At 37.9% G+C, this 14,587-nt stretch overlaps 1 protein-coding gene across 3 annotated transcripts in view; it reads left to right on the top strand.

The window, feature by feature from the left end:
* GAS2L3 (growth arrest specific 2 like 3) overlaps positions 1-14,587 on the top strand; it is a 55,408-nt gene that overhangs the window by 8,508 nt on the left and 32,313 nt on the right. The window contains exons 2-4 of one of the 3 annotated variants that reach the window (XM_050746805.1): positions 10,323-10,443; positions 10,961-11,037; positions 13,438-13,485. In XM_050746805.1, coding sequence (XP_050602762.1) covers positions 13,468-13,485 — 18 coding nt within the window. In that variant the 5' untranslated portion in view covers positions 10,323-10,443; positions 10,961-11,037; positions 13,438-13,467. Of the gene's footprint in view, positions 1-10,322; positions 10,444-10,492; positions 11,038-13,437; positions 13,486-14,587 lie in introns of those variants that run through there. The other 2 variants (XM_050746806.1, XM_050746807.1) reach the window with 2 other exon arrangements.

Below are 14,587 nucleotides of genomic sequence, written 5' to 3' on the forward strand. Positions count from 1 at the left end.
TAAAGGCACACCACCATTTTTTCCTTATTTTTTGCTTAATTTTTAAAAATTGTCATTTAATTCTTAAATTGTCATTTATTTGAGATGGAAATGAGATTTAAAGTTAGCTGCCTTTGCATGTAAAATATATAACTTGCAAATTAAAATCTTTTTTTTTTTAAAGAAAACAAATGGAAGTAAATTTGTTTTACATAAATCTTAATTTTCAACTTTCCTAGATACTGTCACACGTGTCCATGTGAAGAGACCACCAAACAGGCTTTGTGTAAGCAGTAAACCTTTTTAATCATTGGGTGCAGGCTGACTGAGTCTGAAAAAGGAGTCAGCAAAAGGAGATAAGGGTGGGGCAGTTTTGTCGGATTTGGGTAGGTAGTGGAAAATTACAGTCAAAGGCGGTTTTTCCCTTGTGGGCAGGGGCGTGGGTTACAAGGTGCTTGGTGGGGAACTTCTGAGACTCATTGTCCAGAAGGAATGTCACAAGGTCAATTGATCAGTTAGGGTGGGGCAGGAACAAATCACAATGGTGGAATGTCATCAGTTAAGGCAGGAACTGGCTATTTTCACTTCTTTTGTGGTTCTTCAGTTGCTTCAGGCCATCTGGATGTATAAGTGCAGGTCACAGGGGATATATGATGGCTTAGCTTGGGCTCCGAGGCCTGACAGATACCTTAATTGTAACTCAGTGTTACACTGGTCAGTATTTGGAAACACATTGTTCTACCCTGCTACTTACATTGATTTGAAAGTTAATTTACACTGACAAGGAATTTATGAAAAATATATTTCTTTTGATGTTTCAAAGGTTGCCCATGACAAACTAATTTGTTAAAACATGCTACATGTCCAAAAATAAAGACCCAGAATGACAAAAAAAACAAAAACAAAAACAAAAACCAAAAAACAAAAAACAGATGTGTATCAGCTTCTAGTTACGGCTATAACAAATTACTACAAATTTAGTGGTTTAAGACAACACAAATTCATTATCTTATGGTTTAGCAGTCAGAACTCAGGGTCTTTCAGCACTAAAAGGTGCTGACAGGGTTGTGCTGGGTTTGAAGCCTCTAAGGGAGAGTTCCTTTCCCAGTTTCCACTGACACCTGCATATTCCTTGGCTCCCTCCTCCATCTTCACAGCCTGTAGCGTAGCACCTCAGATCTCTCTCTGATGCTCTTCCATCATGACTTCTCTTCCTATCTCTCTGCAGCTGGCCTCACATCACCTTCAGTGAGTCTGACCTTTGTGCATCCCTCTTGTTTTTCTTTACCCCCAAGAGAGGGTTCTTGGATCTCATGCAAGAAAGAATTTAGGACAAGTCCATAGAGGAAAGCAAAAGAAAATTTATTAAGAAAGTAAAGGAATAAAGAATGACTACTCCATAGGCAGAGCAGCTCTGCATCCCTCTTACAGGAGCTACTGGACTGCAGTGGGTCCACCAGGAAAATCTCCCATCTCAAGATTCTTAATTAATCTAAAAGGCCCCATTTGCCTTGTAAGGTCACATATTCACAGGTTCTGAGGATTAGGATATAGATAACTTTGAGAGCCATTATTCTGTCTACCACACATGGAGTTTATTTAAGATGTAAAAATGTTTATGTCCACTGGGGCGGTTGTATGAATTCCTGAGTAGCTTATTTATCAGAATCCTTGCCCCTTGGCAGAGCTGTTGTCCTGTTAACTTGGAACCTCTGCCTACACAGCAACCTTAGTCATTTATTTATTTATTTGAAACAGAGTCTCACTGTGTCACCCAGGCTGGCGCGACCTCGGCTCACTGCAACCTCTGCCTCCTGGGTTCAAGCGATTCTCCTATCTCAGCCTCCCTAGTAGCTGGGACTACAGGTGTTTGCCACCATGCAGACTAATTTTTTTTTTTGTATTTTTAGCAGAGATGGGGCTTCACTGTGTTAGCCAGGATGGTCTTGATCTCCTGATCTCATGATCCACCTGCCTTGGCCTCTCAAAGTGCTGGGATTACAGGCGTAAGCCACCGTGCCCAGCTGTCATTTTTTTTTCCTAGTAATTCCTCTGGTATATCAGGCAGCTCACTTGACCTGCTGGTACCTTGACCATAATCACTGTACGTATTTTACCTGGAACATGTTGGGTGAGAGGCAAAATTATGTATCAATTCAGGTCATATAAATAATACTAAGAAATAATAAATGATATCAAAAAGGTCCCCAGCAGATGCCATTCACTATGTGGCTGCTTCTAAACTTTACTGTCACATTTCATCTATAGCAGAAACATTGTGGAGAAGGGAAACAATCAGTTTTTCTAGGGATTTTCACATTTTTAACATTTCTCCTACAAAAGTTTCTCCTAAACTCCAGAAATGTTTCCTAAACTCCAGGCTTGAATACTTCTATCAACACTATTTCCAATAGCAATCCAGGAAAACTTACGCTTGGCTAAGCAGTATACAGGAATAGCTCAAAATAGTAAAAAGCACCACATAGGCAAGTAATAGGGAGAAATGTGAATTCAAGGGCTAAAGATATAATCAGAATTAATTCAGGCCAATCAGGAAGGGCTACTAGAAAGAGATGAATCAAAAAAGTTATAAAGCCTAGATTAGTTAAGATCATGAAGCAGTTCTCCCAACTATTTATTCTCTGTCTCCTTTGCCGACTCCTTCGAAGTGTAAATGTTGGATTTTCACAGGTCTTGTTCTTAGTCCCTTGTCACTTCCTTCTCCATGTCCCTCAGATGATTTCATTCTTTCCAATGGCTTTAACTCCCAAGTACTTGCTGACAATTTTTATCTCCTCCTGAATTTTTTTCTTAGTTCTAGATTCATATTTCCAACTGCCTACCCGACATTCCTACTTGAATGTCTTTTTTTTTTTTTCAGACAGAGTCTCATTCTGTCACCCAGGCTGGATTGCAGTGGTATAATCTCGGCTCACTGCAACTTCTGCCTCCCAGGTTCAAGCAATTCTTCTGCCTCAGCCTCCCGAGGCGCTGGGACTACGGGTGCCGCAGCCGCGCCCAGCTAAATTTTGTATTTTTAGTAGAGACAGGGTTTCATCATGTTGGCCAGGATGGTCTTGATTTCTTGACTTGGTGATCTGCCTGCCTTGACCTCCCAAAGTGCTGGGATTACAGGCGTAAGCCACTGTGCCTGGCCCCTACTTGAATGGTTTTTTTTTTCCTTTCTTTTTTTTTTTTTTTGAGAGGGAGTCTCCCTCTGTTGCCTGGGCTGGAATGCAGTGGCGCAATCTTGGCTCACTGCAAGCTCTGCCTCCTGGGTTCACGCCATTCTCCTGCCTCAGCCTCCCAAGTAGCTGGGACTACAGGCACCTGCCACCATGCCTGCCTAATTTTTTTTGGGTATTTTTAGTAGAGACGGGGTTTCACTGTGTTAGACAGGATGGTCTCGATCTCCTGAGCTTGTGATCCGCCTGATTCGGCCTCCCAAAGTGCTAGGATTACAGGTGTGAGCCACTGTGCCTGGCGCTACTTGAATGTTTTTAAAGCCTTCCTGAAACAAACATAACCAAAACATAGCACTCTTTTTTTTTTTGCCCCCCAAGATGGAGTCCTGAGTCTTGCTCTGTCACCCAGGTTGGAGTCCAGTGGAGCAATCTTGGCTCACTGCAGCCTCCACCTCCTGGGTTCAAGCAATTCTCCTACCTCAGCCTCCCAAGTAGCTGGGATTGCAGGTGACCACCACCACGTCTGGCTAATTTTTGTATTTTTAGTAGAGATGGGGTTTCACCGTGTTGGCTAGGTTGGTCTTGAACTCCTGACCTCATCATCCACCCACCTCAGCCTCCCAAAGTGCTGGGATTACAGGCATGAGCCACTGCACCCAGCCAACACAGCACTCTTGACCCATGTATGCTGTGTGTCCTGCTTCACTTCACCCTCATCTCAGTAAATGCTGCCTCTGTCTCTGATCAAATTCCCTAAACCTGAAACTCAGGAGTTGTTCTTGACACTTTGCTGTTACGTTCCTCTCCTTTATCACATCATCTCTGACAACTGCCAAATCCGTTTGTTCCTAACTCCAAATATATGTCAGATTCATCTTCTTTCCGGTGGAGACTGTTAGATTCTAACTCGGTCACCATTGTTTGTCACTGAACTACTGCAGTGGACTCTTCCCTCTTCCACACTACTCTCCCATCTCATTTCTTATACATTGTTTCTTTGGCTCTCACCTTTTCTATCCCTACTTGTTTCTCCTTTTCTCACTGTTTCCCCTAGTTCTTTTTCCTACATCTTCATCCACTTTTCTCCCCTTTTCTCTGTTAAACATGTCACTGTTTCACTCCGCTATTTCTCTCTCTTCCTCAGATTTCTTTTAAAACTGTGAATTAGATCATGTCACTACTCTCTTAGTTAAAATTCATTCGTGGCTTCCATTGCATTTAGGATAATACCTAGTGAGGGACTTCAATAAACCACTGACAGCACTAGACAGGTCATCAAGACAGAAAATCAACCAACAAACAATGGATTTAAAGTATACCTTGGGACAAATGGACTTAACAAATATATACAGAACATTTCATCCAACAACAGCAGACAGAATACACATTCTGTTCAACAGTGCATGGAGCTTTCTCCAAGATAGACCATATAGTAGGGCATAAAACGAGCCTCAATAAATTTAAGAAAATTGAAATTATATCAAGCACTCTGTCAGACCACAGTGGAATAAAACTAGAAATCAACTCCAAAAGGAACCTTCAAAACTATGTAAACACATGGAAACTCAATAGCCTGCTCCTGAATGAGCATTGGGTCAAAAACGAATCAAGATGGAAATTTAAATGTTATTTGAACTGAACAACAGTAGTGACACAACCTATCAAAACCTCTGGGATACAGCAAAGGTGGTGCTAAGAGGAAAATTCATAGCCCTAAACGTGTATATCAAAAAGACTGAAAGAGCACAAGCTGATACTCTAAGGTCACACCTCAAGGAACTAGAGAAACAAGAACAAACCAAACCCAAACCCAGCAGAAGAAAGAAAATAACCAAGATCGTAGCAGAACCAAATGAAATTGAAACAAAAAATTACAAAAGATGAATGAAACAAAAAGCTGGTTCTTTGAAAAGATAAATAAATAAAATTGATAGACCATTAGCAAGATTAATCAAGAAAAGAGAAAAAATCCAAATAACCTCACTAAGAAACAAAACAGGAGATATTACAACTGGCAACACTGAAGTACAAAAGATCATTCAAGGCTACTGTGAACACTTTTATGCCCATAAACTAGAAAACCTAGAAGAGATGGATACATTACTGGAAAAATACAATCCTCCTAGCTTAAAACAGAAAGAATTAGATACCCTGAACAGACCAGTAACAGTGAGATTTAAATGGTAATTAAGAAATTACCAACAAAAAAGAAGTCCAGGTCCAGATGGATTCACAGCAGAACTCTACCAGACATTCAAAGAAGAATTGGTACCAATCCTTTTGACAGAATTCCACAAGATAGAGAAGGAAGGAACCCTTCCCAACTCATTCTATGAAGCCAGCATCACCCTAATACCAAATCCAGGAAAGGACATAACCAAAAAAGAAAACTACAGACCGATATCCTTGACAAACATAGACACTAAAATCCTTGACAAAATACTAGCTACTGAATCCAACAACATATCAAAAAGATAAACCACCATGATCAAGTGGGTTTCATACCAGGGACACAGGGATGGTTTAACATATGCAAGTCAGTAAATGTGATACAACACATAAACAGAATTAAAAGCAAAAATCACATGATCATTTCACTAGATGGAGGAGAAAAAGCATTAGGCAAAATCCAGCATCCCTTTATGATTAAAACTCTCAGCAAAATCTTCATACAAGGGGCATACCTTAACATAATAAAAGCCATCTATGACAAACCCACATCCAATGTGATGCTGAATGGGGAAAAGTTGAAAGCATTCCCTCTGAGAACTAGAACAAGACAAGGATGCCCACTCTGACCACTTCTCTTCAACATAGCACTGGAAGTCCTATCCAGAGTAATGAGACAAGAGAAAGAAATAAAGGGCATCCAGGCTGAGCATGGTGGCTCATGCCTGTAATCCCAGCATTTTGGGAGGCCAAGGCCGGTGGATCATGAGGTCAGGAGATCAAGACCATCCTGGCTAACATGGTGAAAACCCGTCTCTACTAAAAATACAAAAAACTAGCCGGGTGTGGTGGCGGGCACTTGTAGTCCCAGCTACTCGGGAGGCTGAGGCAGGAGAATGGCTGGAACCCAGGAGGCGGAGCTTGCAGTGAGCTGAGATCGCACCACTGCACTCCAGCCTGGGCAACAGAGCAAGGCTCCATCTCAAAAAAAAAAAAAAAAAAAAAAAAAAAAGAAATAAAGAGCATTCAAATCAGTAAAGAGGAAGTCAGACTGTTACTGATTGCTGATATGATTGTTTACCTTGAAAACCCTAAGGATTCCTCCAGAAAGCTCCTAGAACAGATAAAATATTGGGGGAACCCGCCCGCCCCAATATTTCAAGGTAGATTCTTTCTATTTTACATAAGTGTTGGCCGGCTGAGAAGTAAAGAGAGTACAAAGAGAAGAATTTTACAGCTGGGCCGCCGGGGGTGACATCACTTATCGGTAGGACCATGATGCCCGCCTGAGTCTCAGATCAGCAAGTTTTTATTAAGGGTTTCAAAAGGGGAGGGAGTATAAGAACAGGGAGTAGGTACAAAGATCACATGCTTCAAGGGCAAAAAGCAGAACTACTAATAAGGGTCTAACAAAGATCACATACTTCTGAGGGAACAGGACAAAGGGGAAAAGCAGAACTACTGATAAGGGTCTATGTTCAGTGGTGCACGTATTGTCTTGATAAACATCTTAAACAACAGAAAACAGGGTTCGAGAGCAGAGAACCGGTCTGACCACAAATTTACCAGGGCGGAGTTTTTCCCCACCCTAGTAAGCCTGAGGGTTCTGCAGGAGACCAGGGCATATCTCAGTCCTTATCTCAAGCGCGTAAGACAGACATTCCCAGAGCAGCCATTTATAGACCTCCCCCTTGGAGCGCATTCGTTTTCCAGGGTATTAATATTAATATTCCTTGCTAGGAAAATAATTTAGCGATATCTTTCCTACTTCCACATCCGTTTATAGGCTCTCTGCAAGAAGAAAAATATGGCTGTTTTTGCCCGACCCCATGGGCAGTTAGACCTTATGGTTGTCTTCCCTTGTTCCATAAAAATCGCCGTTATTCTCTTCCTTTTTAAGGTGCACTGATTTCATATTGTTCAAACACACATTTTACAATCTATTTGTACAGTTAACACAATTATCACAGTGGTCCTGAGGTGATGTACATCCTCAGCTTACGAAGATAACAGGATTAAGAGATTAAAGTAAAGACAGGCATAAGGAATTATAAAAGTATTATTTGGGAACTGATAAATGTCCATATTAACATGAAATATTCACAATTTATGTTCCTCTGCCATGGCTCCAGCCGGTCCCTCCATTTGGGGTCCCTGACTTCCCACAACATTAAAAAAATTCAGCAAGGTTTCTGGATACAAGTTTAATGTACACAAATCAGTAGCTTTTCTATACACCAGCAGCAACCAAGCAGATAATAAAATCAAGAACTCAACCCCTTTTATAATAGCTGGAAAAAAAAAAAAAAAAGAATATACCTAACCAAGGAGTCAAGGACTTCTACAAGGAAAACTACAAAACACTGTTGAAAGAAATCATAGACAACACGAACAAATGGAAATAAATCCCATGCTCATGGATGGGTAGACTCAATATTGTGAAAATGACCATACTGCCAAAAGCAATCTACAAATTCCCCATTGAAATATCACCATCATTCTTCACAGAATTAGAAAAAACAGTTCTTTTTTTTTTTGAGATGGAGTCTTGCTCTGTCATCCAGGCTGGAGTGCAGTGGCGTGATCTCGGCTCACTGCAAGCTCCGCCTCCTGGGTTCATGCCATTCTCCTGCCTCAGCCTCCCGAGTAGCTGGGACTACAGGCGCCTGCAACCACACTTGGCTAGTTTTTTGTATTTTTGGTAGAGACGGGGTTTCACTGTGTTAGCCAGGATGGTCTCGATCTCCTGACCTTGTGATCCGTCTGCCTCGGCCTCCCAAAGTGCAGGGATTATACAGGCATGAGCCACCACACCCGGCCTAGAAAAAATAATTCTAAAATTCATTTGGAACCAAAAAAGAGCCCGCATAGCCAAAGCAAGAGTAAGCAAACAAAACAAAACAAAACAAAACAAAAAACAAATGTGGAGGCATCACACTACCTGATTTCAAACTATACTATGAGGCCATAGTCACCAAAACAGCATGGTACAGCTACAAAAATAGGCACATAGGTAATGGGACAGAATAGAGAACCCAGAAATAAACCCAAATACTTCCAGCCAAATGATCTTTGACAAAGCAAAGAAAAACATAAAGTGGGGGAAAGGGCACCCTTTTCAACAAATGGTGCTGGGACAATTGACTAGCCACATGTAGGATTCTCATCTCTCACCTTATACAAAAATCAGCTCCAGATGGATTAAGGATTTAAACCTAAGACCTGAAACTATAAAAATTCTAGAAGATAACATTGGAAAAACCCTTCTAGAGGTGGGCTTAGGCAAGGATTTAATGAACAGGAACCCAAAAGCAAATGCAATAAAACAAAGATAAATAGCTGGAACCTAATTAAACTAAGGAGCTTTTAGTTTGCATGGCAAAAGGAACAGTCAGCAGAGTAAACAAACAACCCACAGAGTGAGAGAAAATTTTCATAATCTGTACATCTGACAAAGGACTAATATCCAGAATCTATAATGAACTCAAATCAGTAAGAAAAACAATCCCATCAAAAAGTGGGCTAAGGACATGAATAGGCAATTCTCAAAAGAAGATAAAAAATGGCCAACAAAAATAAAAAATGCCCAACATCACTAATGATCAGGGAAATGAAAATCATCAAAACCACAATGCAATACCACCCCACTCCTGCAAGAATGGCCATAATCGAAAAATCAAAAAACAGTAGATGTTGGCATGGATGCAGTGAAGAAGGAACACTTCTACACTGCTCTTGGGAATGTAAACTAGTACAGATGCTATGGCAAACAGTGTGGAGATTCCTTAAAGAACTAAAAGTAGAACTACCTTTTGATCCAGCAGTCCCAGAGGAAAAGAAGTCATTAGTCGAAAAAGATACTTGCACACGCATGTTTATAGCAGCACGATTCACAATTGCAAAATCATGGAAACAACCCAAATACCCATCAATCAATGAGTAAAGAAACTGCTTGTGCTCCCCCTCATATATATAATATATCTATCATAGAATACTATGCAGACATAAAAAGGAATGAATTAACAGCATTTGCAGTGACCTGGATGAGATTGAAAACTATTATTCTAAGTGAAGTAACTCACGAATGGAAAACCAGACATTGTGTGTTCTCACTGATATGTGGGAGCTATGCTATGAGGACACAAATGCATAAGAATGATGCGATGGACTTTGGGGACTTGGGGGGAAGAGTGGGAGGGGGGCGAGGGATAGAAGACTACAAATATATATGGTGTAGTGTATACTGCTCGGGTAATGGATGCACCAAAATCTCACAAATCACCACTAAAGAACTTACTCGTGACCAAATACCACCTGTACCCCCAATAACTTGTAGAAAAATAAAAAATAAAAGTAAAAAAATTATGTATTCATTTAGGTATTTGCTATTTTCAGTCTTCTCAACTGGTGTATTAGCTCCACAAGGGCAGTAACACGTCTTTTACGTTCATCACTGTGTCTCTTGCCTGTGATGTCTAGTTCAGTAAAGGAGGTGAATAAATAAATGAGTGTATACCACATGAAAAAAGATTATAGTGCAAACAGTTAAATAGCCCCAGAAATAAGTATAACTGATAGAGAGGACATTGAGGAGACAGGTTGAAGGGAATGAAGGGTCTATGTTAAATAAATTCCTAAATATTTATTCTAGCAAAGTGAGTTGTCAATCACAAATTTTTATCTGAGTATCCTGTCAATTATGATGTGTTTATTTTAAAGCTTTTACTCACATTTATAACTATATTTATTTTTGTGTTAGTAAAAGAAGCTTTCCAAATTATGCTTAATGATATCTGAGTATTACTAGCTTTGTTTTCTTATCTCTTTTTAATTAGATAAATTATATCAAATGAACTACAATTATGTCTCATCACCATATTTGTAATTCATTTGTTAAATGCTAACTATGTATCTGGTACTTTATAGGTATCATCTCATTTAATTTTTACAGCAGCCATAAGAAGGAAATGGTCATATCTCATTTTACAGATCAGAACACTGAGGCTCAGAGAAGTTAACTACTCCAAAGTCATATAGCCAGTATTTTCTGGAGCTGGAATTCAAATCAGATGTGTTCAATACCTTCTACTACCCCATTGCTGTCTTTATGGTGAGTTATTTTAGTACACATTAAGAAATACATGAAATATGATTGGTATAGATATAGTATTTCTATTTTCTTTATTAGGCAGTTAGGAAACATTTAACTCAGAATTTTAAAGCTGAGAAACTTTTTTCTGAGTAAATCAGAAAGGATGTATTCTTCAACTATTTTTCTAAATGAAGCATTAGAAAAGGATGAAATATTTTGACATACAGAAAGGCATACAGACTAGTATAATAACATCTTTGTTATTACCACTTATCTTGAAATAAAATCTTACTGGTACAGTTGAAAGGCCCTTGTGCATTCCTCCCCAGGGTCATTTTCCTCTCTCTTCCTCGGTGGTAACTGCGATATCAACTTGATCCTACCCTTGCAGCTTGTGTATCTTGGCGATAATCTGGTGGCTGAGTGCTGAATGGATATGTGGCACAATGGCAATTAATGTTATTCTTTTTCCTGAATAAACTTACCTTATTTATTTGCTTTTTTTTTGTTTGCTACTCTTCCTGGTTGACTTCAGATTTGTAACAGATTGGAGCCATGACACTTTGAATTCTCCCCATCATACCGTATACCGTGAGAAAGGATTGAAAATATGTAAGTTTCAGAGCCTATATCTTTGGGATGAAAGATCGGTTCATTAGTTGGTGTTTTTAATCCCATTATGATCTGAAGTCAAATTAGAATGAAGAGCCTTAATACAAATAATCTTGAGTACCTCATGACTTTTAAAAAATATCTAAAGATGAGTGGGTTAGGCTCAAATTCTGATCAAATTTCAGATGGATGAGCACATTCTGTGTTTCCAACATTTTCCTCGGATTTTAAAAGTTAAGTATAGTATTCCTAACTTTGTATGATCTATGCATAAGAGTGTCTTGTGAAAGATTCCCAACAGGTTTAGAGTGTAGTTTAGACTTGGTTACATGATAGGTCTTCCTTCACACTCGCCAAATCTAAGGGAAAAGGCTTCCTCAAGTTGGCAAAGAATTGAAATAGACTTCTTCAAAAAGGCAGAAAGACAAAAACAAAAAATAAGGACAATATGTTGCTAATTAAGATGCACAATGAAGTGTTACTGGTTCAGTGTAATTGATTTATATGAAACAGATTTTTAGGGAATGATAGAAAAGAGGAAAATAGGTAATAAAATGAAGGAGAAGCAAGAATTGTGATTGTGGTACAGATCGGGGACTGGGGCTAAGAAGCTACTCTTGGGAATAAATGCCTGAGACACAAAAATATCTTGGAAAGATGATAGTGAATGACTAGAAAATACCAAAGACTGGTTTTTAGTATCTGTTACATAGTGAGTACTCATTACTTAATTGATGATTGACTGATAAAATCTCATCAATGAAAAGCACATGTTCATGTATGAAGATACATAATAACTTGTCTGCATACTATTTTATTAAAGAATTTCTTTTTTAAAGTTAATCCAGATGGTTATATTTTTGTCATCTTAAAAGTATTTTTTTCTGTTATGCAAGAAGAATGATTTTAAAAATGTATGTGAAGACTCCTGCTAAAGTTCAAGTGACCAAATATTGTGCATAAATTCTTTATTTCTTTCATAAAACTAATTTTGTTGAATTTTCCATAAAAAGTGCAACGACTAAACATTCTTGTGATAGCTTCTTTGTGAATGTGTCACTGTTCTTGATTTGCACACGCCTTATAATTTAGGCTTTCTTTTGTTTTGGGCTGGCAGCTCCAACTGTTAAAGCTCTTGTCTGATTATGTGGAACTCCATTTTAATAGGAGCAGCTTCTTTGCTGCATTTTTAAAAAATGGTCTTGGAAGCTTCTTACTTCCGAGAAGTGGATCTTTGTTGCGGACAAAGGATTATTTATGCTAAAGGAAAATGTATTCCCCACTGAATTAGCTCGTGGGAAGCATAACAAGCTCATTAGAATTGCTCACTTGTACTTTGGCCTTTTGCTGTGGTGGAGAGAAGGGAAAATGACATCAAAAAGGACATTCTGTTGTCTTTTGCCTTCCTGCAAAGAAAATGTATTATAATGTTAGGCTTTTCAGTATGGTTTAGCTCAGGTTCAACTCTGGTACTAGAAGAATGTTCCTGAAAGGAAAGTGGTATGTATAGCTGACACTGTGCATGAGGTATGTCTGATATAACTTAGAGGAAAAAATAACTTTTTCTTGGAAAGTAATAGCATTAGCTTTGTAATTATTGTATATTTTTTCTTAAAATATTTTAAAGGTGGTTTGTAATAAAAATAGACTAGCTTATTATGCTGCTATGAGCAATAAAAAATCCTAGGTTTTTATAGTCTATACTGTTGAATGTTTTTAAACTCTTCACTTTTATCCCTTTGAAAATATAGGAAAGAATTGTATTTACCTAATTCAATGAATTAAAGTATTTTTTTCCATGTAGATTTCAAGAATACTACTTTGGAGCTAAAATTGCTGTTTCTTTTTTGTCTTTGGAAAATTATTATGGGGAGGCATTGAGCATTTTCATTCACAGTTAAGATTGATGTTTATCTTTATTAGCAGAATAAGCTTATAGTCAAGTTTGTGAATTTATGCAAAGTCCATATGACCTGTTAGGATTTTGATGACAATCAGATAAAGGACAATTTCAATATCAGTTGTTGTAACATTTATATTTACATTATGTTCACAGGGGAAAATAAAATTCTGGGAGATTTTTTATGAGCTAAGTTTTGTTGTTGATTTTTTTTTCAAAACTGTCCAGATGGTTCAAGAATTACTTTGATGCTAATGCCAGAAAATACATATTATATTAAAGTCTGTTTCAGGTTTTCCTTTTTCAAATGAGTAGTCCTTTATGAAGTAAAAAGCAAGGAGTGATACGAATTCGCTTATAGTCAGACTATTCTAACTAGAAGAGAAAGTTTTGTATTTGCAGTCGAGTAAACACATTCCTAAATCTTGTAATTTGGGGGTTTAGGGGAGTAGCAAAACTGCCACTGTTAACTGTATGTTAATATTTTGTTCTTTTTTCAGAAAAGAAATTTCATTTCAACATAGGTGACTATGCAGCCTGCAATTCAAGTAAGTTTTTTTCTTGGAAAAATATTTAAATTATGAGATTAATATAATTGAACTATAATAATTAGCAAACATAAAATTATCACAAAGTGTTCTTACTGTGCTAGTTTTTTTAAGCATCACATTTTAATAACAGAAATACTATATTTTAACTTTTTAGTTCTCAAAAACTTAATTCTAAGCTTTTGTTTATACTGAATATTTGTAAAATTCAAAATTACCTTAGGGTTATCTCTTCTTGGCCTTTTGGCTAAGAACAAGTGTAAAAATACCTTAGGGTTGGTAGGTCTGTGTTATTTATACCACTGTGGGAAAAGAGGTGGAATATTTTGTGGTTTTCCCCTCATTACAATTTAGTATGTATTTACAGTTAAAAGAGCTTTCAGTGAAAACAAATATATGTTTTTAAATTTCAGATAGTTGTTCATGTGCTCTATAAATGCCTGTATATGACTGGCCATTAAAGTTTTAAAGAATGTTTTTTTTTGTTTTTTTGTTTTGTTTTTTTTTTCTGTGGAGGGGTGCAAGCTGGGTGGTGTAATGAGACAACCAGAATTGCCTTATATTTGAATGATTTCCAGAGTTGGTGTTTGCTATATTATTCTTACTTTTTAGGTTTTCTTTATTTTGTATAAATAGAACATGATTGAATATTAACTTAAAAATAAAAGTCACATTGAAGGTCTGCCTGGAAAGAAGCAAGCAACTGATAATAAAATTTCCTTTGGGAAGTAAAACTTGGCATCAGTTAGATTTCAGTTCTGATCCTAGTTCTGCCCCCTTGATTCCAAGATTCTGGCAAGTTATCTTACTTCCGAGTCTCTGCTTCCTTACCTCTATGGTGAGGATAACAGTGATTAATTTGCAGGATAGATGTGAGGAATCAATGAGATAACATGTGCAAAGGGACTGTTAGAATATATATTGCCTGTAAGCACGTCAGAAGTTTGGTTGTATCCTTGGTATGATACAGTTTTCCAGATATAAACCTGGAGATAGTACCTGTGTCATAAAAGTCAGTCAGTCTTTCCTCCTCCTCATCTTTCTTCTCTTCTCTCCTTTCCTTTCTCTTGTCAACATAACAGTGGATGACAGCCTAGAGAAG

Source organism: Macaca thibetana, chromosome 11 (genome assembly GCF_024542745.1).
Source record: "Macaca thibetana thibetana isolate TM-01 chromosome 11, ASM2454274v1, whole genome shotgun sequence".
Taxonomy (NCBI): domain Eukaryota; kingdom Metazoa; phylum Chordata; class Mammalia; order Primates; family Cercopithecidae; genus Macaca; species Macaca thibetana.